The following is a 25,270-nucleotide window of genomic DNA, read 5'->3' as shown; positions in this document are numbered from 1 at the left end:
GATATTTTATTGTACACAATATTGAATATGGATTAGGAGAACATGTTTCATGAAGCTTTCTTATCAAGTGCACAGGTTTAGACAAAGAAATCATTGTGTGAACTAATTTAACTAAAGATACATTGTATGTTTAAACTTAAATCATTTTATGCACTAACTAGGACCTTGTGAAGTTAGACATGTTCTTCCTGGAATTTTAGTGACGCCCTCAATGTGACGCCCTCAATAGAGCAACCTGACTTATCTGTAATGAAGCCAGCAACTAAACAAACATGTACAAATCTGTAAATAACTTAACATAACATCAGAGCATAAAAACCGTGTAAGTAATTTATTTTATTTGTATTTCTTGTTGTAAAACAAACATTAAGTGATAACAAGGTTTACAGTTTCAAGTTTCGAATTGCAGTTTATTTGTGACGCAGTTGATTTTCATTGTTAGTTTCTGCAACAAATACAACAAATATTTCAAACTTTAAAATTTTGCAAAAAAAAAAAAAAAAAAAGCTCGAACTAATTTTTTTAAAAACATTAACATGAAAAAACACAATACAAAATTGAGATACAAGAATTGAGAAATAAAGCATAATAGTGCATGTTCTATGCAAGGTTTCCTGTTTCCTGTTGTCACGTACAACACAGTGTCTATTTTGATTTTTTATTTAAAGTAAAATGTTGTTAAGTAGAACAGCTGACAGCAGGAAATATTCAGTTCTGCTTAATATTTTATTTATCTGTATATGGCACTGTTCCAATTTAAACAAGCACAGACTGAATACAATAGATTAAGGGGGTGCATGATTCTACAAACAATAGCCCATAATACTAACATAATATATTATCGTTTGTAAAATAATTGCAAAATACAGTACTTTTTTTGAAAAAAAAAACTAAAAGTTGATATTGCATAACCATTTTTGCATTGGTGCATTGTCATGGAAACTAATATAGTCGTTCTGGCCTCCTCTAATTGTGGTTATCATTATTATTTCTATTTTATAATAATATATTTAATAGTAATCTATCATTTTATTAGCAAACCTCAGAATTTTAAAAAGACAGGCTACCAAGCTCTGATTTCTCCCCAAAAGCCCCCCACTCACACAATTCACTATTACAGGCTATAGAGTGTTTAGTCATAATGGTAAAATTCCAGTTCAATATTTTATCTATTTTCAGCACCACATTCCAATAGGTGGAAAATATCAGCTGGAATAAATGGGTTGACTTTCTGTGTTTTGCTATTTGCAGAATACAATTCTTTTTTACAGAAATTCAAAGTGAAAGTTTCATGGCATCTGAATAAAAAAATCAACAGCGTTTTTATTCAGCCATTGCAAGTGGATTCTCAATGATGGCTTCAGGTTTGATATCTTTCAAAATGTTTTGTTTCTCTTGTGCATAATGATGTTTTGCAATGTATATTATTCATAATGTCTGTTAAATTTAAATTTTATATGACGGAGGCCCACCTTATGTTTCAGACCTCAGGATTGTACTGCTTGGAAAAGCTGGAGCTGGAAAAAACAGAGTAGCCAAAGCCATCCTTGGAGACATCGAGCTGTATGAAGAGCATGAGAAGTGTGTTTTATATGAAGGTGAACATGCAGGAAAGAGTGTATGTATGGTGGACACACCAGGATGGGACAGAGTTTCTATAGAGTGCACTACTAAGAAGATCAAAAATGAAATCTCCCGAAGCGTAACACTTTGTCCTCCAGGCCCACATGCACTGATTCTGGTGCTGCCTGTAAACATTGGTGATGTACCTTCTCAAAATGAGCTTAAATCAACAAGTCGACATGTGGAGCTGCTGTCTGAGAGAGTCTGGGATCACACTATGGTGCTTTTCCTGTGTGATAGAGATGTACAGGAATCCACAATCACAGCACACATTCAGGAAGCTAAGAAACTACTGGAAAAATGCAGTGGGAGACACTGTGTTATGCGTCTCAGTGAATCTAAAACGGAGGTCCATGGGCTGCTTAAAGTGATCGAGAGCATGGTGAAAGAAAATCTGGGTGATTCCTTCCTGCCTCAGGTTTACTATGAAGTAATACAGAGCAAAATAGCAAAGGATATCAGCGAGTTGACGAAAAAGTATGAGGACAGAGAGGAAATGCTAAAACAAGGATATCAGAAAAGACTGAGTCAGTATAAAAAACCGTCTGAGGAAGAACCTGTGCTTAAACAAAGACGTGGAAGTATCACAAGATCTCGCCCATCTTGTAAGTATTTTCCCATTCCATTGTATTATTTCAGATTATATCTATACACTGTCAGTATATATTCCCTGGTCTGAGTTTTTGTTTTGTTTTGTTAAACTGTTTGCAGTCAATGAAGATGAAAACCAGGCAATGGATATTCATGCCATCAAGAGCAGATACCGGGATGAACTTCTGGCACTTGCAAGATATTACTTGAGACCGATAAGTCTGCTTGTGTTGGCTATGATTGGTGCTCTTATTGGATCAGTAGTCGGATCTAATTTTGGAGTGGTGGGATCTGGTACTGGGATCGGCATTGGAATCGTAGTAACAGTTCCCCTGGCGTTATTGCTGATTAACGCTGCTAGCCTGGCACGACAGAGTTCAACACTTGTGGAAGTGGGAAAACCAGAAAACACTGATTACTGTCAGTAACTTAAAATAAGATATACATATTCTAGATTGGCAGTGCTAAAAGAAAGGAATAAGCCACGTCAAGATGGACACAGAAAAATATGTGGTGTTAATGCTGATGCAAAGCACAGTTGTTTTTTTTACAGTTGACGTGAGGAGAGAGAGGAACGCTGTCACAGAGTGACCAAAACTGCAGATATTCTTGCAGCTTCTTTATTGTTGCTGTGTTTCTCTTGTTAACCTTTCTGAATGTTCTATTTATTTGGATGTCTAGTTTTTTCCATTTTTTGAAGGACATCCTATTCTTTGTATTGTCACGTGGTACTCCATTTAATTTACTTGTTGATGATGGTTTTGGGTGGTGTTTCATTGTACATGTAATATTTTGGAAGTTCTTTTGTTTCCCTTCCTTGTCTTTTGACAATGAGATGCTATATACTGTAAGTGTTGTAGGTTATGCGGACCATGACTTCAGCATTCGGATAAAACCAAGAAGTTCTCAGGAATATCCTACAGAAAGAGTTTCTCTTTAATGGAGTTAATCAGAATCTCTTAATGAGGGGTGTAAGATAATTTATTATCAACATGAGCAAGAGACAATCATTTTGTACCATTTCACTGAAACCTAATATTATTGTATTTAATGTTTATAGTATTTAACACATTTTATAGGCAAAAAAAACGTTGGCAGCATCCTTATTACTCTCTTTCCTGGGATTCGATAAACCTGCTAAACTTTTATGTTTGATCAATTCATTACCACAAAACATAAAAATAATTTATGACAGGGCAGTATTTTTTTTTATACGTAAAGTCTCTGTATATTTTATATTTTTATAGGCAATTAATTCAGTGTTTTGATTAATCTAATGCAATTTTGTATGTGTGTATATAAGATTTGGACACCTTTTCCTTCAGTGTTTTTTCTTTATATTTTATTTTCAACATTGTACATTCATATTGAAGACATTCAAACTAAAATATAAATGTATATAATTACGTGTTAAACTAAATTTTTTTTATACATTCAGCTTTAATGACAGCTTGGAAAATGGTATTTTCTTATCAGATTTATGAAGGAGTTACGTGGAATGGTTTTCAGTTCACATGTGTGCATTGTCAAGTGTTTATTTGTGTGAAGATAAAAGACAGTCCATCATTACTTTAGGAAATGAAGGTCAGTCATTTGGAGAAATGTTGCCCCTGACCATGCCCCTGTTCACAAAGCAAATTTAATGAAGATATGCTTTACATAGGTTAGAGTGGAAGATCTCGAGTGGCCTGCTACAGATCTCTGAACTTAACCCTAATAAACACCCTTGTGATAAATTGGAACGATGGCATCAGTATATGATTTTATTTACGCCCTTGAGACTGAATGAGCCGAAATCTTGACAAACACACTACAAAATCTAGTGGAACATCTTCCCTTTAGTGGAGGTTGTAATAACAGCAAATGAGACTAAATGTGGAATAGGATGTTCAAAAATCCACTTGTGTTCATGCTTGTATGTAATGTATAACCAGTATACCTGTTACACAGAAGATGACTCTTGTGGATATTTTACTATGTTCTATAAACCTTTTAGAGAAATATTTACTGTAATTCACACATTGTTGGTTTTCTTTTTTTTTTAAGATTTATTTTTTCACATTTTTGGTGTGATTCAAGAGACCACAACAGATCCATATCTGAGCATAACATTTTAGTAATTATTTATGTCTTTTTAAAAATATACTTTATGCTTTTATATGCAGTAAATAATTCCTGTACAAAAGTGATGAGAAACCAAATAAAATCTACGTTATAACTTTTGTTATAATTCATTTAGACTGCTCAATTTATATTAAATACTGTATGTATTAGACAAATATGCTATAATTTATATAATTTAGTCACAATGTAATGCCATATAGATTGTAGTAAACAGGTATATATATATATATATATATATATATATATATATATATATATATATATATATATATATATGTGTGTGTGTGTGTGTGTGTGTGTGTGTGTGTGTGTGTTAGTCAACATAATTCACCTTTATATATTTAAATATACAATCTCTGTATTCTACACTATAGTACTTTACTGGCACCTTTACTTTAACAATAAAATGTTGATGTACTATAGTACAGTTTTACCAACATATTACCAAGTATATAATACTTCAGCATTTAAAAAAATGTTTAATAATACAATTGTACTGTCATTGAGTGGGTTGAGGGTTATTTTGTTATCTGCCCTCAAGTTATCTGCCTACATAAAATGTATGTTTAGTATTTTATTGAACATTGTATAGTTGTATAGTTCATAACCAACCCATCATTAGCCGACAGGGTACCGGTGGAAATTGGGCTACTGTTGGCCGAAGGAGGAAAAGGAGAGGAGGAAGACGTCTACAGAGACGGCAGGGGAAGGAGCAGTGTAGGAGAGTGGAGGTTAGGGTTGGTACTTTAAATGTTGGTACTATGACGGGTAAAGGGAGAGAAGTAGCTGATATGATGGAGAGGAGAAAGGTAGATATGCTGTGTGTTTAGGAGACCAAGTGGAAAGGGAGTAAGGCCAGGAACATTGGAGGTGGATTTAAACTGTTTTATCATGGTGTGGATGGAAAGAGAAATGGTGTAGGGGTGATTCTGAAGGAAGAGTACAGTAAGAGTGTAGTGGAGGTGAAGAGAGTTTCTGATAGGGTGATGATCGTGAAGGTGGAAGTTGAAGGATGATGATAAATGTCATCAGTGCCTATGCTCCACAAGTTGGCTGTGAGATGGAGGAGAAGGAAAGATTCTGGAGTGAATTAGATGAAGTGGTAGATGGTGTACCTAGGAAAGAACGGTTGGTGATTGGGGCGGACTTTAATGGGCATGTGGGTGAAGGAACAGAGGTGATGAGGAGGTGATGGGTAGGTATGGTTTTAAGGAGAGGAATGTGGAAGGGCAGATGGTGGTAGATTTTGCTAAAAGGATGGAAATGGCAGTGGTGAACACTTATTTTAAGAAGAAGGAGGATCATAGGGTGGCGTATAAGAGTGGAGGAAGGTGCACACAGGTGGACTATGTGCTATGCAGGAGATGCAACCTGAAGGAGATTGGAGACTGTAAGGTGTTGGCAGGGGACAGTGTAGCTAGACAGCATCGGATGGTGGTCTGTAGGATGGTTTTGGAGGCGAAGAAGAAGAGGAGGAGAGTGAGGACTGAAAGAAGAATAAGATGGTGGAAACTGAAGGAGGAAGAGTGTAGTGTGAGGTTCAGGGAAGAGGTCAGAGAGAGGCTCAGTGGTGTTAAGGAGGTGTTGGATGATTGGGCAACTACTGCAGGAGTGATGAGGAGGCAGCTAGAAAAGTACTTGGTGTGACATCTGGAAATAGAAAGGAAGACAAGGAGACGTGGTGGTGGAATGAGGAAGTGCAGGAGAGCATAAGGAGAAAGAGGTTGGCAAAACAGAAGTGGGATAGACAGAGTGATGAGAAAAGTAGGCAGGAGTACAAGGAGATGCGGCAGCAGGCTAAGAGGATGTGGCGAAAGCCAAGGAAAAGGCATATGTCCCTGTATGAGAGGTTGGACACTAAGGAAGGAGAAAAGGATTTGTACCGATTGGCCAGGCAGAGGGACCGAGCTGGAAAGGATGTACTGCAAGTTAGAGCAGTAAAGGATGGAGAGGAAATGTGTTGACTAGTGAGGAGAGTGTGTTGAGAAGGTGGAGGAGTATTTTGAGCAGCTGATGAATGAGGAAAATCAGAGAGAGAAGGTTGGATGATGTGGAGTTGGTGAAGCAGGATGTAGATAGGATTAGTAAGGAGGAAGTGAGAGCAGCGATTAAGAGGATGAAGAGTGGAAAGTCGGTTGGACCAGATGACATACCGGTAGAAGCGTGGAGATGTTTAGGAGAGATGGCAGTGGGTTTTGACCAGATTGTTTAACAGGATTTTGGAAGGTGAGAAGATGCCTGAGGAATGGAGAAAAGTGTGCTGGTACCGATCTTTAAGCATAAAGGAGATGTGCAGACCTGCAGTAACTACAGGGGTATTAAGTTGATCAGTCACACCATGAAGTTATGGGAAAGAGTAGTGGAAGCCAGGCTGAGAGAAGAGGTGACCATCTGTGAGCAACAGTATGGTTTCATGCCGAGGAAGAGCACCACAGATGCCTTATTTGCTTTGAGAATGTTGATGGAGAAGTATAGAGAAGGACAGAAGGAATTGCATTGTGTATTTGTGGATTTAGAGAAAGTGTCGACAGGGTGCCAAGAGAGGAGTTGTGGTATTGTATGAGGAAGTCAGGTGTGTCAGAGAAGTATGTGAGGGTGGTGCAGGACATGTATGAGGACAGTGTGACGGCAGTGAAGTGTGCAGTAGGTACGACAGACTGGTTTAGGGTGAAGGTTGGACTGCATCAAGGATCGCCCTGAGCCCTTTCCTGTTTGCAGTGGTGATGGACAGGTTGACGGACGAGGTCAGACAGGAGTCTCCTGGACTATGATGTTTGCGGATGATATTGTGATTTGTTGTGAGAGTAGGGAGCAGGTTGAGAAGAGCCTGGAGAGGTGGAGATATGCGCTGGAGAGAAGGGAATGAAACTCAGTAGGAGTAAGACAGAATACATGTGTGTGAATGAGAGGGAGGGCAGTGGAGTGGTGCGGTTGCAGGAGAAGAGCTTGGAAGGTGGAGGAATTCAGGTACCTGGGGTCAACAGTGCAAAGTAATGGAGAGTGTGTTAGAGAAGTGAAGAAAAGAGTGCAGGCAGGGTGGAGTGGGTGGAGAAGAGTGACAGGAGTGATTTGTGATAGTAGGGTATCTGCAAAATTGAAAGGGAAAGTTTATAGGACTGTGGTGGGACCTGCGATGTTGTATGGTTTAGAGACAGTGGCATTGAGTAAAAGACAGGAGGTGGAGCTGGAGGTAGCAGAGCTGAAGATGTTGAGGTTTTTGTTGGGAGTGACGAGGATGGATAAGATTAGAAATGAGTTTATTAGAGGGACAGCATGTAGGATGTTTTGGTGACAAGGTGAGGAGGCGAGATTGAGATGGTTTGGACATGTGCAGAGGAGGGACATGAATTATATTGGTAGGAGAATGCTGAGGATGGAGCCACCAGGTAGGAGGAAAAGAGGAAGGCCAAGAAGGAGGTTCATGGATGTGGTGAGGAAGACATGCAGGTAGTTGGTGTAAAAGAGGCAGATGTAGAGGACAGGGTGGTATGGAGACGGATGATCCGCTGTGGCGATCCCTAATGGGAGCAGCCGAAAGAAGAAGAAGAAGAAGAAGAAGTATAGTTGTATAGTTCACAATACTTCATATAGATCAAAAACAACTTATTTCAAAAAGTTTTCTAATCGAGCCAAGAGGTCTGTACAGTTGCGCAACCACTATGTGAACTAAAGTAAACTTTGCAATCGTATGATTAAACGTCATGATTTTATGCACTCACTAGGACCTTGAGCAATTGTTGCTGTTCTTCCTGGTCTAAAAGAACACCTGTGTTACCTGTAATGTAGCAAACAACTAAGCAAATGTAAAACCCGGAAGAAACTTGACAACAGGACAAAAAAAACATGTAAGTCATTTCTTCTCTGTTTATTTATCTGAAACATTAGATTTCTTTATTGATTTGAAAAAAAGAAACTGCATAAAAAGATTGAAAAAGTTTTAAAGTTTCATTTCTAGGCTCCATTTACGTGTATGATGCAATAGTATCTAGTTGTTCGGTAATGCTTGAAGCGACAACAAATTGTTCAAACTTAAACATTTTCTGAAAAACCATTGAACATGTTTTATAAACAAGGTTTTGTGTTACCTGTAGGCACATATGACACAGTGTCTATCCGGATTTTTGTATTTGGATTATTTACCACCTTGGCACTGTTCCAATTTGAACAAATGAAACTGGATAAAATGGGTTTAGGATGTTCAGGTGTGACTCGACAAACAATTCCAGATGGTACTGACATAAAATAGCTTGCAAAATATTCTTTAAAATATCGAAAAGCTATTCGAATTTGTGTCAATATTGTGGATTGTGGAAACCAAAAACAATACATTATACAAATCCATTGTATAATAATTAATTTATTAGTAATCTGTCATTTTCTTTATAAGCAAAATGTAGTTTTTAAAAAGACAGTTCCAACCTCCAAACTTCACCCCCACTCACACACACTGTTATGGGCTATAGAGTGATAAGTCATAAACAGGGTAAACTGTTGTATTGTCAACTAAATTCTATACTTTGGAATTCTGGTTAGATTTTTGTTTACTTTCTGTGTTTTGTTCCTATGAACATAATCTGATCTTCCCGTATTTGCAAAGTTTGATGGTGGCTGAATAAAGTTCTACAACTTAAATACAGCCATGGCAGGTGTGATCTCACCAGCGGCCCCAGGTTAGATATCTTTCAAAATGTTTTGTTTCTCCTGTGCATAGTAAATTTTCGATCATGAAAAATATTATCCATTTTAACTTTTGTGTTTTTCTCTTACTGAAGGAGGCCCGTTTACTCTTCCTTCAGACCTCAGGATTGTACTGCTTGGAAAAGCTGGAGCTGGAAAAAACAGAGTAGCCAAAGCCATCCTTGGAGACATCGAGCTGTATGAAGAGAGTGAAGAGTGTGTTATATATGAAGGTGAACAGGCAGGAAAGAGTGTATGTATAGTGGACACACCAGGATGGGACAGAGTTTCTATAGAGTGCACTACTAAGAAGATTAAAAATGAAATCACCCGAAGCGTAACACTTTGTCCTCCAGGCCCACATGCACTGATTCTGGTGCTGCCTGTAAACACTGGTGATGTACCTTCTCAAAATGAGCTTAAATCATCAAGTCGACATGTGGAGCTGCTGTCTGAGAGAGTCTGGAATAACACTATGGTGCTTTTCCTGTGTGATAGAGATGTACAGGAATCCACAATCACAGCACACATTCAGGAAGCTGAGAAACTACTGGAAAAATGCAGCGGGAGACACTGTGTTATGCGTCTCAGTGAATCTGAAACGCAGGTCCATGGGCTGCTTAAAGAGATCGAGAGCATGGTGGAAGAAAATCTGGGTGATTCCTTCCTGCCTCAGGTTTACTATGAAGAAATACAGAGCAAAATACCAAAGGATATCAGCGAGTTGAAGAAAACGTATGAGGACAGAGAGGAAATGCTAAAACAAGGATATCAGAAAAGACTGAGTCAGTATAAAAAACATTCTGAGGAAGAACCTGTGCTTAAACAAAGACGTGGAAGTATCACAGGAACTCGCCCATCTTGTAAGTATTCTCTCATTCCATTGTTTTATTTTAGATTATATCTATACACTGTCAGTATATATTCCCTGGTCTGAGGTTTTGTTTTGTTTTGTTTAACTTCTTGCAGTCAATGAAGATGAAAACCAGGCAATGGATATTCATGCCATCAAGAGCAGATACCGGGATGAACTTCTGGCACTTGCAAGATATTACTTGAAACCGATAAGTCTGCTTGTGTTGGCTATGATTGGTGCTCTTATTGGATCAGTAGTCGGATCTAATTTTGGAGTGGTGGGATCTGGTACCGGGATCTTCATTGGAATCGTAGTAACAGTTCCCCTGGCGTTATTGCTGATTAGTGCTGCTAGCCTGGCACGACAGAGTTCAACACTTGTGGAAGTGGGAAAACCAGAAAACACTGATTACTGTCAGTAACTCTGATGTATACTTATAATACATATTCCAGATTGGCAGTGCTAAAAGAAAGGAATAAGCCATGTCAAGATGGACACAGAAAAATATGTGGTGTTAATGCTGACGCAAAGCACATTTGCTGTTAATTTTTATTGCAGTTGACGTGAGGAGAGAGAGGAACGCTGTCACAGAGTGACCAAAACTTGACAGATATTCCTGCAGCTTCTTTATTGTTGCTGTGTTTCTCTTGGTAACCTTTCTGAATGTTTTCTTTTTTTTGGATGTCTAGTCCTTGTCCATTTTCAAAGGACATTCTGTTGTTGGTAATGTCACATTGTACCCCATTTCATTCACTTGTTGCTGGGTAGTGTTCCAGTGTACATGTAATGTTTTGGAAGTTCTTTTTTTTTTCCCTTCCCTGTCTTTTGACAATGAGATGCTATATACTGTAAGTGTTGTAGGCTATGCAGACCATGATTTCAGCATTCGGATAAAACCGAGAAGTTCTCAGGAATATCCTACAGAAAGAGTTCCTCTTTAATGGAGTTAATCAGAATCTCTTATTGAGGGGTGTAAGATAATTTCTTATTTTGTACCATTTCACTGAAACCTAATGTTATTGTATTAAATGTTTATAGTATTTAACACATTTTATAGGCTAAAAAAAAACATTGACAGCATCCTTATTACTCTTTTTTCTGGGTTTTGAAAAACCTGCTAAACTTTTGTTTTATTAATTTATTACCACAAAACCTAAAAATAACAATTTATGACAGGGCAGCATATTTTCTTCTATGTAAAGTCTCTGTATATTTTATATTTTTATAGGCAATTAATTCAGTGCTGCAACAGATTTTTTTTATTTGATTGAAATCAATATTTTGATGAATCTAATGCAAATTTGTGTGTGTGTATATATATATATATATATATATATATATATATATATATATATATATATACACAATATACTTGTACATGTGTAATGACAATAAAGCTTAATCTAATCTAATCTAATCTAATAACAGTCAAAGATTTGGACACACAGGATTTGGAATTTTTGGTGTGTTTTCAGTTCACAGGTGTGCCTTGTCAAGAGTTTATTTGTGGCTAGAAACACTCAGTTAAGTGAAGATAAAAGACAGTCCATCATTACTTTAATAAATGAAGGTCAGTCAATCAGAATAATTTTGCAAATGACAATGCCCCTGTGCACAAAGCAAATTTCATGAAGATATGCTTTACATGGGTTAGAGTGGAAGATCTTGAGTGGCCTGTTACAGATCTCTGAACTTAACCCTAATAAACACCCTTGTGATAAATTGAAACACTGTCATCAGTATATGATTTTATTTACGCCCTTGAGCAGAAATCCCGACAAATACACTACAAAATCTAGTGGAACATCTTACCAAAAGAGTGGAGGCTCTAATAACAGCAAATGGAGACAATGTAGGATGTTCAAAAATCCACTTGTGTTCATGCTTGTATGTAATGTATAACCAGTATACCTGTTACACAGAAGATGACTCTTGTGGATATTTTACTATGTTCTATAAACCTTTTAGAGAAATATTTACTGTAATTCACACATTGTTGGTTTCTTTTTTTAAGATTTATTTTTTCACATTTTTGGTGTGATTCAAGAGACCACAACAGATCCATATCTGAGCATAACATTTTAGTAATTATTTATGTCTTTTTAAAAATATACTTTATGCTTTTATATGCAGTAAATAGTTCCTGTACAAAAGTGATGAGAAACCAAATAAAATCTACGTTATAACTTTTGTTATAATTCATTTAGACTGCTCAATTTATATTAAATACTGTATGTATTAGACAAATATGCTATAATTTATATAATTTAGTCACAATGTAATGCCATATAGATTGTAGTAAATAGGTATATATATATATATATATATATATATATATATATATATATATATATATATATATATGTGTGTGTGTGTGTGTGTGTGTGTGTGTGTGTGTGTGTGTGTGTGTGTGTGTGTGTGTGTGTGTTAGTCAACATAATTCACCTTTATATATTTAAATATACAATCTCTGTATTCTACACTATAGTACTTTACTGGCACCTTTACTTTAACAATAAAATGTTGATGTACTATAGTACAGTTTTACCAACATATTACCAAGTATATAATACTTCAGCATTTAAAAAAATATGTTTAATAATACAATTGTACTGTCATTGAGTGGGTTGAGGGTTATTTTGTTATCTGCCCTCAAGTTATCTGCCTACATAAAATGTATGTTTAGTATTTTATTGAACATTGTATAGTTGTATAGTTCACAATACTTCATATAGATCAAAAACAACTTATTTCAAAAAGTTTTCTAATCGAGCCAACAGGTCTGTACAGTTGCGCAACCACTATGTGAACTAAAGTAAACTTTGCAATCGTATGATTGAACGTCATGATTTTATGCACTCACTAGGACCTTGAGCAATTGTTGCTGTTCTTCCTGGTCTAAAAGAACACCTGTGTTACCTGTAATGTAGCAAACAACTAAGCAAATGTAAAACCCGGAAGAAACTTGACAACAGGACAAAAAAAACATGTAAGTCATTTCTTCTTTGTTTATTTATCTGAAACATTAGATTTATTTATTGATTACAAAAACTGAATAAAAAGATTGAAAAAGTTTCATTTCTAGGCTCCATTTACGTGTGTGATGCAATAGTATCTAGTTGTTCGGTAATGCTTAAAGCGAGCGACAACAAATTGTTCAAACTTAAACCTTTTCTGTAAAACCATTGAACATGTTTTATAAACAAGGTTTTGTGTTACCTGTAGGCACATATGACACAGTGTCTTTTCGGATTTTTGTATTTGGATTATTTAACACCCTGGCACTGTTCCAATTTGAACAAATGAAACTGGATAAAATGGGTTTAGGATGTTCAGGTGTGACTCGTCAAACAATTGCAGATGGTACTGACATAAAATAGCTTGCAAAATATTCTTTGAAATATCGAAAAGCTATTCGATTTTGTGTCAATATTGTGGCTTGTGGAAACCAAAAACACTTTTTTCTAGCTGTGGTTGTATCGTACTATTTCCATTGTATAATAATTAATTTATTAGTAATCTGTCATTTTCTTTATAAGCAAAATGTAGTTTTTAAAAAGACAGTTCCAACCTCCAAACTTCACCCCCCACTCACACACACTGTTATGGGCTATAGAGTGATAAGTCATAAACAGGGTAAACTGTTGTATTGTCAACTAAATTCTATACTTTGGAATTCTGGTTAGATTTTTGTTTACTTTCTGTGTTTTGTTCCTATGAACAGAATCTGATCTTCCCGTATTTGCAAAGTTTGATGGCGGCTGAATAAAGTTCTACAACTTAAATACAGCCATGGCAGGTGTGATCTCACCAGCGGCCCCAGGTTAGATATCTTTCAAAATGTTTTGTTTCTCCTGTGCATAGTAAATTTTCGATCATGAAAAATATTATCCATTTTAACTTTTGTGTTTTTCTCTTACTGAAGGAGGCCCGTTTACTCTTCCTTCAGACCTCAGGATTGTACTGCTTGGAAAAGCTGGAGCTGGAAAAAACAGAGTAGCCAAAGCCATCCTTGGAGACATCGAGCTGTATAAAGAGAGTGAAGAGTGTGTTTTATATAATGGTGAACAGGCAGGTAAGAGTGTATGTATAGTGGACACACCAGGATGGGACAGAGTTTCTATAGAGTGCACTACTAAGAAGATCAAAAATGAAATCACCCGAAGCGTAACACTTTGTCCTCCAGGCCCACATGCACTGATTCTGGTGCTGCCTGTAAACATTGGTGATGTACCTTCTCAAAATGAGCTTGAATCCACAAGTCAACATGTGGAGCTGCTGTCTGAGAGAGTCTGGAATAACACTATGGTGCTTGTCCTGTGTGATAGAGATGTAGAGGACTCCACAATCACAGAACACATTCAGAAATCTGAGAAACTACTGGAAAAATGCAGCGGGAGACATTGTGTTATGCGTCTCAGTGAATCTGAAACCCAGGTCTGTGCCCTGCTTAAAAAGATAGAGAGCATGGTGGAAGAAAAACAGGGTTATTTCTATCTGACGGAGGGTTACTATGAAGAGGAACAGGGGAAAACCGGTACACAGGAAGAGACAAATAAAAAGCAGGGTGAAGAACAATCAGAGGAGAAACATGGGGTTAGGAAGAGACGTGGAAGCATCAGTGAAATACCTCCACATAGTAAGTATTATTTAATTAATCAAGTTACTTTGATTAGGGCATTTATGACTTTGATTATAGTTCAGTAAAGGATAATAAAAAATACCTTAATTACATATGTAAAGTAAACAATTTCTCTTTGTTTCCACAGTGACTAAACAAGCAGAAGTTCCAGAGTGTAAGAAAGAAGGAACTGCAGCCACAACAGACAAGAATCAGTACCAGTTGCCATGGACAATCATCAAACCAGTACTAGTGATCTTAATGGCTTTTATGGGTGCTCTTATAGGTTCAGTGGCTGGAGCCTCACATGGAACAGTGGGGGCAGCTGTGGGGATTGTCATTGGATTTGTTGTACTAATGCTCCTCAGTTGGTGGCTGATCAGTGTAATTCACAGGATTGCAGAATTGAGGTGATTTTTTTCGACTGTAAAACAAACAAAAATCTATTTGATACGTCTTTAACCCTAACCCTATCAGAAAGCCTGTATCAATGTAACATTGGAACAAAAATGTGTCATTTTACCCCACCAGTGAAACGTTTGTCAGAAAGAGCAGTTTCAAAAAAGAGCTACAGCAACTGTATAGTAAAGGAATATTGATGATGGGTTTGTTGGGACTGTTTTGCTTCTGGTTATGAAGGAGCTCTTTAAAGTTTCATGGCTTTATAAATTCTGTGAAGATTTCAGCAAGTAATTGCCTGTTCAGACTGCTGTTAAAATTCCTTGCGTCCTTATTTTTTTATTTTTTTAAGTAATACATTGTAAATCACAGTACATTACACTGTGTTTTATTATTAATAACAACATAATTACACTTTATTTAACATTATATGGCTCACATTAAAGATTGTGGAGATTGTGGACAAATTATGCATAGTTGCATTGCATATAGTAACAAATGCTGTGTATATTGTATAATTTTGCATGAACATTTTTCATTAAATGCCTTTTTTTTTTAAAAACTTTGTAGGCAGTGGTCTTTAAATCAGTATTAGGGTCAGCGATATAGGATTTTATTTTTAAAGCTAGCCAAGCTTGCATTGATTTAACTTCTCCTCCCAGTATATTATCTCACATTAAACATGATCAGTACTTGTTCTACTGTTGATAATACAGTGATTAAACGTTTTGCAAAATTCCAATCAAACAGGCCTAATTTAGAATTCACTCATTTCATTTTAGCATTCGGTCATCAATCAAAACCATGCAGGTTGATCATCTTCAGTGATCTTTTCATGCTGCACTGCCTAATTGTGTATTTGAGAATGGATAAGTGTGCAGTGTTGAACTTCAGGATGTTCATCCTGGCCAGATCAGTAAAAGGTTTCAGTATGCTGAAGCAAAAAACGTTTCACGTGTAGTGTTTCCTCTGATCGTTGTGTAAGATCTTGACACATGATGTGTAGTTTCACTTCTGTGTTATAATTTCCCTGTACTTTTTCTTTTCTTATTCACTCGTGAAATTCTCAGGCTGAGACGAATGCGCATGCGCGCTGTCAATCAGAGCAGGTAGTGAAACCGGCTTTTAGATACTTCACATTAGAACTTCGTCTTCATTTCGAGAACTTGATCGCAGGATTGGTCTTGTTGTTTGTGTGACTTTTACTGTCAGAACTCGATCATTAGGATCAGGTGTGTTATATCAGTAGAAGCAGGGTTTTGTGAGTGTGTGTGTGTGTGTGTGTGTGTGTGAGAATGCGGAACCACATCAGGAGGTATCCCTGGCTGACTAATGTGACTCTGTACTCGGGTCTGTACGCCGGAGGAGACTTGGTACAGCAGTGTTTATCGAACAGGAAAGATGGAAAGATCGATTGGAGGCGCACCAGAAACGTCGCGATCGTCGCTTTTTGCTTCAACGGCAACTTCAACTTTTTTTGGATGCGCTTCTTAGAGCGAAAACTTCCCGGAAGTTCTGTGAGCACGGTGTTACGGAAACTGGCCATGGACCAGACCATCTCCTTACCTCTGGCCATAAGTGCCTTCTATACAGGTTAGATAAACCCCACTACACCTACTGCTACTTCTACTACTACATCTACTAATACTACTGTTACTACTACTGATGATGATGCTGCTACATCACATCTACTACAACTGCTGCTCCTGATCTAGAATTAATACTACAAGTACTAGTACTAGTACCATTTCTACTTCTATTATTTCTGCTAGTAATACCAATATTACTGCTTCTGCTACTACTACTACTACTGCTTCTATTATTTCTGCTAGTTTTAATTCTACTACCACTACTACTTCTAACTACTAATATGCAGAGGTGGCAAAAGTACACACATCCTTTACTTAAGTAGAAGTACAGATCCTCATGTTTTAAAATACTCGGGTAAAAGTTGAAGTACTGATTATACTTTTTTACTCAAGTGAAAGTAAAGAAGTTTTGGCTCAGACATGTACTTAAGTAAAAAGTAGGTATTACTTCTACCTGTTTTAGCTGTTAACTGGACCTCACATAATATTAGATAGATAGATAGATAGATAGATAGATGGATGGATGGGTTAATGTCAGGGTCCCCATGAGGATGAGTTTGAGAGTTTGATTCCTGGTCGAGCTGGTGGTTGCTGTGTTGGTAAATAAAACTTCTGGACCTTGTCCACTCTGAAAACATTTCAATTCTGTCCTTTCTGTGTTGGATTAATTTCTTGATTTTCTGGTCTTTAATGAAAGATAACTCCACCAAAAAAAAAAAAAAAAAAGCACTTCTGTGGTAGCTCAGTGGGTTAAGGCTTGTGCCTGAACATGGTCCTTAATATAGTCCACGCTGGTGATAAGGTTTCAAAGCCAGTCCTACATGCCTTCTTTCTTACTGCGCTGGCATGAAACAAAGTATGAACCCTCCAAAAAGCACACATGCTTTTCCACAGCGGTCGCTTAGTGGTTTAAGGCTTGTGCCTCATCTAAACATGCTTCCCAGTTTGATCTCTTTCATGGTTCATCGGCTTAAGGCTGGTGCCTCGCTGATGGTAAGGATCAGGGTTTGAATCCTGCTAGTTGCAATGTTGGTTATATTCCTGCTTCCTAAATCTTTCTTCAGCTTTAGCTAATTGTGTTGATGGTTTAAAGGTAGATAGACCTGCTCTAAACAATCTTCCTGGCCTGTCTTCTCTGATGGTCCAGTGGGTTAAATCAGGTGTTGTGCTTTTGGTGGGGTTCCGGGTTCGAATCCTGGTTTGTGCCTGCCAGTCACGATCAGGATTCACTTCCTACATTTTTCTTTAGCGATATATTTTTGTTTTTTTTAATGGGCTGAAAAGAAAGATAGACCTGCTCTAAACAAGCTTCCTAGCTTGTCCTTCCTGATGGTTCAGTGGGTTAATGCTGGTATCTTGCTAATGGTGTGAATCAGGGTTCAAATCCTGCTTTGTCCCTGCTAGTCATGATATGGGTTTGCTTCCCAAGTCTGTCTTTAGCATTATATTCTTGTGGTGATGGTTTGAAAGAAAAGATAGACCTCCTCTAACAATTGGCATAGCCTGTCCTTCCCGATGGTTCAGTGGGTTAAGACTGGTATTTTGCTGTTGGTGGGGTTCAGGGTTCAACTCCTGCTTTCTGTGTTTCTTTCTGGTCTGAATTTCTTGCTTTGAAGCATGAAACGAAGGATAAACCCCCCAAAAAAAGAAGGTGAGTTGTGGGACTTGATGGCTTTGTGGTAAAAGCCTTGCTTCTGAGCTCAGAGGTTACTGGTTCAAATCTGGCTTGTCCCCACACTGGGTAAGTTGTGTGGAAATTAGTGTGTGGTGGGCAATAGAGTGGGTGACTGTGAACAAAGGCTGTGAAGACCTGCTGGGTTACAGCTTCCGAAAATAAATAAATAAAAGAAAGAAAAGGTTGATAGTTTTGCATTTAGGGGTAGGTGAGAAAAGGTTTATTAAATAATTTTTTTGCCAGGAGCCTAAGTTCATACTTTTTTTGGATGCTTTTGCTTCATAACCCACTGTTTTCAGCTTCTCAGATGCCAGGGGGGCAGACGCCTGAATATTGCCCCCCTGATTCAGGATATGCCCTCTGAAACCATCCACATCCAACCTTCAATGCAGCCATTTCTGACACCTTCCACACTGTTAACTTTGAGCCCCGGCCGGGGTTTGAACCGGCAACCTCTCAACCCAGAGGCAAAGCTCTTCCAATTGAGCCACAGGATCTCCTGCAAGAACCTGATTTTTAGGACCTTTTTTGGTTCTTTTATAAAACTTTTTAAACAATTTAAAGGAAAGCAAAGGGGTAGGAATTGAACCGGGTGAGTCAGATAGCAGAGGCCACATTACTAACCACTACACTACCAGAGGGGTGACAAACAAGCCTTTGCTTATTGGACTCTTGGTTTTTCTATAGTTAAGAGACCACTGTTTTCTCTTAGATCATGATGGTAGAGGGTCAAAACTTCTCCTTCCTGTACATTCTCTCAGTTACTCGAAGTCTATGAGAAGTGACTCAGGTACAAGAACCACATCTCCAACACCTGCACCAGTGATATACCATGATTTACCAGCAACCAATTTTAATGACCTTTTATTGTTCTGTTTTTAAAAACTTCTTATAATGTTCAATATGAAACTAGAGGTAAGAATCGAACCAGGGAAGTCTTTCATCATAGATCGCTAATGGCATAACTTTCAAAACTTAAAACTTTGTTAGACATGTAAATAAGCAGGAAAGACAGAGACAAAGACAAAGAGACACAGACACAGCTTTAGAAAGAGGAGAAACAAATAGAGAGACAGCAAGAGAGAGACATATACAGGGAGACAGAGACATTTACTAAAAGAGACACAGAGACAATTAGATAGAGAAAATAGAGACAAAGATAGTGAGATATAGCCACTTCCTGTTGGAAGTGTTTATCGGCGACTCTTAATGATCTCATTTACTAAATGAGCAGTAGTGAGTTAAGTGCTTGCTCAGGTGCCCAAAACTGGCAGCTTGGAGGTGTTAAACATGTATCATATTTACAGCATGTGATATATATGTAAGCATATGTACAGTGATTAAATATAAAGGCTATATCAGTGCAGAGACGTGTGGACATCATTAAGAGCCTTTGCTATGTTTCCACACGGACAGTTAATGAGGTGATACCGGAGAGACTGCACCTCTTCAAGTCAAGTCAGGAAGCTTATATATAGAAAATTATAGACATTTTACAGATTTGAATGATGTATTGTTTTTATCTGTACGATCAATAAAGACAGTATTTTAAGTTTGTGTCGCCATTATGAGGGAAAAACCCACAAAACGCCACCTAGAGGGTTAATGGTGTAAAACGGCGGATTTTGGTGTTTGATTTGAGACTTGGCGCAGAAATAAAACAAATGTTTACTGATTAAAAATATTTTTATCTGGAGTTTATTTATTTATTTAATATCTAAGAAAGGATGTCATGGATAAATTTATGTTTTGCCAAAGGTTTTAATTGCGCCTCTTTTTTATTTAGTTATTTATTTAAGTATTTACATTTTCTATAAAAATGGTGAAACGGAAATGCACGCTGAATTGATAGCGTTAATAAAATTTAGTGCTGTTTACAATAATTAAAATTTTGACAGCCAAATATATATATATATATATATATATATATATATATATATATATATATATATATATATATATATTAATACAAAACGAATTAAAAATGTTGTTTCCTAATGAATGATGAATGTGTCCAGGCTGAAGATCCACATATAGAACACAAGCAGAGAAAAGATGATGATGATCAGGAATGTGTCTGTTCTCAGTCATGTTTACATCACTGACTCCCTCTGTCTCATCCACATTAACCCTAAACTTCTTACTGCCTTCTGCCTGCTGATTCTTAGCTCCATAAACTAGTCTACATCTGTGGTGAGTGAGAGACAGGACTTTATTCACCAGTGGATTGAAAAAGACGCGCAATAACAGGAAATCGGTTGTTCGGCTGAAATCAGCGCACAGTGAAAATAAAAAAAGTATTTCACCAAATCAGTGGGTTAAAAATAAAGTAACGAGCCGGTTTTGAAAATGTAAGAAGTAAAAGTACAGATATTTGTGTAAAAATTTAATGAGTAAAAGTAAAAATTTGTCTGAAAAATAAATAGTGGAGTAAAGTACTGATACCAGAAAAATCTACTTAAGTACAGTAACGAAGTATTTGTACTCCGTTACTTTCCACCTCTGCTAATATGGCAACAATTACTACTTCTGCTAGTAGTAATACTACTAGTACTGCTACCACTATTTCTACTGCTACTACTACTACTTCAACTACTTCTGCTAGTAGTAATACTACTAGTACGACTAACTACTACTTCTACTGCCACTACTATTACTCCTACGTCTACAACTTCTGCTTGTTGTAATACTATTAGCACTACTACTACTTCTACTAGTACTAGATGCCACTTTTAGGGCCCCCAAGCAAGGCCCTTAACCCTCAGTGCTCCATTGGCACTGTATCGTGGCTGACCCTGTGCTCTGACCCCATCACATAACATTGCTGGGATATGCAATGAAAAGTCTTTATTTTACTACTACTACTGCTACTACTATACTCTGTACACTGGACTTCTGCTAGTAGTAATACTACTACTAAAACTACTAGTATTACTATTAATACTGCTAGTTGTTGTATTAGAATTAATATTACTAGTACTACTAATATTAGCAGAAGGCAATCTGAGTTGAAGGTCAGCTCTAAACAGTAAGTAGTGTGTGTGAAAACCACAGATTGCAACATCTCATAATGACACACTTTCTGTTGTTGAAATATACGAATTTTTGATCATTTCAGGTTTGAGCCTTTTGGAAGGTAAAGATGATCTACTGGTTGACTGGAGAAACAAGTTTCTGAACACATACACAGTAAGTCTTTTCATATCTTGCTATTAGAAGAAGATTTAAACACAGAATTCACAATTTGTAAACCTTATTTCATGATTTTTTTTTGCAGACAGGACTCATGTTCTGGCCTTTTGCGCAGGTAAAGTTTGAGGAATAATTTTATCTGAAATCATTTGTAATAATAATAATTGTATACATTTGTAATTAAATATTTGCTTTGTTACACAAGCAAATGTAATTTTTTTTTTCTTTTTTTATAAAATAATTGTCAGATTTTCCCTTCTTTATCCACCTTAGTGTTTTGAAATGAGTTTTGAAATAATGTTTGTTAGGGGTTACCTAATTTGTTTTATAATATTTCCTAGTTCCCTTTAGTGATTCACAAATTTATGACTTGCTGCTGTAATTTATCAGCTAAAATTACCTTTCTTAGATGACCTTTGGCAGTCACAGGAAGTCTTGAAATGAACTTGCCAATGGGGTCTTGCAATAAAAAGTAATTTACATCTATTTTCAAACATGTCCACATAGGAAATAGATTATACCAGTGGTCGATTTATTATAAAATACAAACACTTAAATTTTAATAAATAAAATAGAATATACCACAAAAATCCATATCAAACAATCACATTGCTTTCCCTATAATGTAACAGCTCAGTTCACATAATTCAATTTCAAATTAAACATTATTTTGTGGAAGATTGTACAATAGCACTACTGAATTAAATTAAATTAAATCTGAAGTTAGAAGGTGTTGATTAATTCCCAGCATGTTCAGCGCACATCCACTGTGTATCTTATGTAAAGTATTTGCAAATTTGCACTCCTTTCAAGTTTTCTCAGGTAAAGACGTTTAGACTGAAAGGTTTGTTCGCAATATTGTGATTGCATGATGGTGTGTATACACAAAATGCCTTGCTAAATGATCAGTGATTGTCTTGGAATAAAGAACATGTAATATAATGTACACTCTTATTCCCAGTGCTTGAATTTTGCCCTGGTGCCCTTGTACCTGCGAACTACCTTCACCGGCTGCTGTGCTTTTGTCTGGGCTACGTTCCTCTGCTTCTCTCGCCAGCGCGGAGACGGGACCCTGAACGCGGCTCTGAACTGGATGCGTCAACTGAAAAGCGAGGTGAAAGTGAAGGAAACCAGTGAGAGCAAGTGATTCTCTGAAGCAAGAAGAGTTCTCAATCCTAAATCCATATATTTGGCATGCCATTGTGCTGTAGTTTGAGCTGGATTATGGATAGTCAACACCAATGCGGTGTTAATGACAGGGTTAATAACAGCACTGTACTGGTTAGCTCATATTTTTTATCCAATATTTTTTCTATGTCTTTTGGATTGTGAAGGACTAAAAACAGACTGAAACCCATCTGAATTGTTTTATGACTATTCCAAATCCTCATTTAGATATATTTTAAAATAACTTCTTGTAATAATCTGTTTGATGTTTTAAAAAGTCAGGAATAGCATCAATGTTCTATTTAACCTCTCTAGACATTTGTTTAATAAGATTAACATGATCAGACTTTATCTTTATATTTTATTCATTTTATTTATTAAAACCTATTTCATTCACAACACAAAACATATCAAATGTTTAAACTGAGGAAACGTATTACTAAGGTGAACCATGACCTTGAAACCTTGAGAGGAATCAGATTAAAGAGGAACCCATCCTCATCTGGGTGGCACCGAATGTCCATTATTTACAGCTATATACATCTGGGAACTAAGGTGACAAGTTGCTGACATTTTTGAGAGAGGAATGTTTGTGGAATTTTGTCTGATACTAGATTCTAGCTGCTCAACAGTCTTCTTTGTTGTATTTTTCACTTCCAGAGCTGCCAAATGTTTACAATTGGTAAAAAGTCACTGGCAACCAATATTGGATTTTGGCAAACAATATTTTTTCCAGATTCTTTTGATGATATGTAATGCAAATGATGGATATATTTAAAGTCTTTGCAGTTGTATGCTGAGGAACATTACTGAAATTGTTTCGCAATTTGAACAACAGTTTTTCCAGGTTGCTGAGCCTCTGCCCAGCCTTAATTCTGAGAGGCTCTGCCTCTTTAATATATTCATTTTATACGCATGTTCCTGACCTGTTGCTAATTTAATAAGTTGCAAAATGTTCATCCAGCTATTTCTTTGAAGTAACACTTACTTTTCAGCTATTTGTTGCCTCCGTCCCAGCTTTTTTTCAGACGTGTTGCAGCCATCAAAATTAATTAACTTAATTTTTTTCCTTAAAATGGTTTATTTCCTCAGTTTAAACATTTAATATTTTCTATGTTCTATTTGATTATAATATAGGGTTTATGAGATTTGCAAATCATTGCATTCTGGTTTTATTTTATTATTTTTTAGGGTTGAATCCTATAGATTGCGCGGTGCCTTTGTTCAGCATATTACCTCATCGCCTTCTGTAATCATTTCATGGTACACTTGAAACTTTTAAACACTTTCACTGGTCAGAAATACAGTGATGGATGGCAAATAAAGTAACTAAATGCTGCTTATTATATAACACACTTTTAAAGGAACTGAAAAAGAACTCAAATGTGAACAGTGCTCCTTAATGCCTATGCTGAGCCAAGATACAGTGTTACTGGAACTGATAACAGATAATATAATTTATAAAATTCATATATTCATAATAATCCTAATTATTTTTTATTATGAATTAATTGTTTGTAATTAATATGTAATCATTTGTATAATATTCATAATTTAGATTCAGCCCCAAAACATGCACAACTGCTTTTTTTTTTTTTTGTTAACATCACTGACACACTTAGATATTAGGTTTGTTTTCTTTATTTTCACTAAATGTTTGAATATCATTTTTCCTGACCTGTTGCTAATTAAATAAGTTGCAAAATATTCATCCAGCTATTTCTTTGAAGCATCACGTATGTGTTAACACAGATGGAAGAAGGTCTGGCTTTGTATATTAAAAAAAAGAAATAATAAATATTTTTAGATTTACAGATTTTAGAATATTAGAATTTCATAATTTGTTTTGTAATTGTTAAATGCAGTTATGTTCGTTTTTTAGTTAGATATTTACATCAGTCTTGACACTGGAGATATATATACTTTTTTCCTATTAAAAATCTTTCACACCTATCATATTTATCTTGGGTGTATAGTTATCAAAGTCAAATTTAAGATGTCTTCTTTATAATTTACATGTATATCAGTAAACCATGTGTGTTAAATGTTAGACTGAAGAATTATGTTACTTCTGATTGTATGTAAATGTACCAAGCCTGTAATGACTGCAATATATGAAAGTGATAATGTCTGTGTATTCGTATTATATATAAATATATCAAATGTTATATTTTAGAGAATGACGATTTTTTTTTTTTAGAAAATAAGTACTTGCATAATAGCCACCTCAAAATAAAGAGATGTAACTGTCATACAAACTGTTTGTGTGTGGAGTGCAACCGATGCAGTTTAAAGGTGTATTATGTAATATTGGAAAGTCATTAAATTCCTACAATAATTACATTATGTAAAAAATAAAAAAAATTATTCTATTTTAAACATTAAAAAGCTATTTGCATTTTTTTCTTAATATTGTTTACATTGCAATTTACCTCGGAAGCAGCAGGGGGCGACATATTAAAACGATACTACTAGATACATCATTATTATTATTATTATTAATAATAATAACAATAATAATGTTTATTTTATTTAATAAATGTATACGTTTGTTTATGCTGCAATTCAATATACGAATATTAATTATTTCATATTTCAAATATGATTATTTTTATTATTAATTGTTATTATTATTCTATATTCGTCATCATAACTGCAGCATAAACAACTGTATACATTTATTACATCAAATAAACTTCAAACATTATTTTAATATTCTTTAGATCATAGACTTCATCGATTTCCTGTTTCGTGGC

The 25,270-nt window shown here is 36.1% G+C and overlaps 4 protein-coding genes across 6 annotated transcripts; all 4 read left to right on the top strand.

Annotated features, from left to right (window-relative positions):
* The first annotated feature begins 218 nt into the window (after nucleotides 1-218).
* Nucleotides 219-4,432, top strand: LOC124389905 (GTPase IMAP family member 7-like). The gene is made up of 4 exons (XM_046855488.1): nucleotides 219-322; nucleotides 1,252-1,364; nucleotides 1,485-2,228; nucleotides 2,335-4,432. The coding sequence occupies exons 2-4, from the start codon at nucleotides 1,352-1,354 to the stop codon at nucleotides 2,640-2,642; spliced, it is 1,065 nt and encodes a 354-aa protein (XP_046711444.1). The 5' UTR covers nucleotides 219-322; nucleotides 1,252-1,351; the 3' UTR covers nucleotides 2,643-4,432.
* A 3,633-nt stretch (nucleotides 4,433-8,065) lies between these two features.
* Nucleotides 8,066-11,882, top strand: LOC124389895 (GTPase IMAP family member 7-like). 2 transcript variants are annotated; one of them, XM_046855470.1, is made up of 4 exons: nucleotides 8,066-8,183; nucleotides 8,936-9,008; nucleotides 9,111-9,878; nucleotides 9,985-11,882. In XM_046855470.1, exons 2-4 carry the CDS (start codon nucleotides 8,978-8,980, stop codon nucleotides 10,290-10,292), a joined length of 1,107 nt encoding a protein of 368 aa, XP_046711426.1. In that variant the 5' UTR covers nucleotides 8,066-8,183; nucleotides 8,936-8,977; the 3' UTR covers nucleotides 10,293-11,882. The 2 variants fall into 2 exon arrangements, with proteins under 2 accessions (XP_046711426.1, XP_046711433.1); XM_046855477.1 differs by having other exon boundaries at nucleotides 8,090-8,180; nucleotides 8,905-9,008.
* An 827-nt stretch (nucleotides 11,883-12,709) lies between these two features.
* On the top strand, nucleotides 12,710-15,447 carry LOC124388650 (GTPase IMAP family member 4-like). 2 transcript variants are annotated; one of them, XM_046853536.1, is made up of 4 exons: nucleotides 12,710-12,860; nucleotides 13,596-13,694; nucleotides 13,797-14,510; nucleotides 14,641-15,447. In XM_046853536.1, exons 2-4 carry the CDS (start codon nucleotides 13,664-13,666, stop codon nucleotides 14,904-14,906), a joined length of 1,011 nt encoding a protein of 336 aa, XP_046709492.1. In that variant the 5' UTR covers nucleotides 12,710-12,860; nucleotides 13,596-13,663; the 3' UTR covers nucleotides 14,907-15,447. The 2 variants fall into 2 exon arrangements, with proteins under 2 accessions (XP_046709492.1, XP_046709501.1); XM_046853545.1 differs by having other exon boundaries at nucleotides 12,731-12,860; nucleotides 13,622-13,694.
* Nucleotides 15,448-15,980: 533 nt separating this feature from the next.
* Nucleotides 15,981-24,766, top strand: LOC124388479 (mpv17-like protein). The gene is made up of 4 exons (XM_046853188.1): nucleotides 15,981-16,484; nucleotides 21,274-21,344; nucleotides 21,433-21,462; nucleotides 22,309-24,766. Exons 1-4 carry the CDS (start codon nucleotides 16,187-16,189, stop codon nucleotides 22,492-22,494), a joined length of 585 nt encoding a protein of 194 aa, XP_046709144.1. The 5' UTR covers nucleotides 15,981-16,186; the 3' UTR covers nucleotides 22,495-24,766.
* Nucleotides 24,767-25,270: the final 504 nt, after the last annotated feature.

Source organism: Silurus meridionalis, chromosome 1 (assembly GCF_014805685.1).
Source record: "Silurus meridionalis isolate SWU-2019-XX chromosome 1, ASM1480568v1, whole genome shotgun sequence".
Taxonomy (NCBI): domain Eukaryota; kingdom Metazoa; phylum Chordata; class Actinopteri; order Siluriformes; family Siluridae; genus Silurus; species Silurus meridionalis.
The sequence above is the reverse complement of the archived record's forward strand: the minus strand, read 5'-3'. Positions and strand labels throughout refer to the sequence as shown.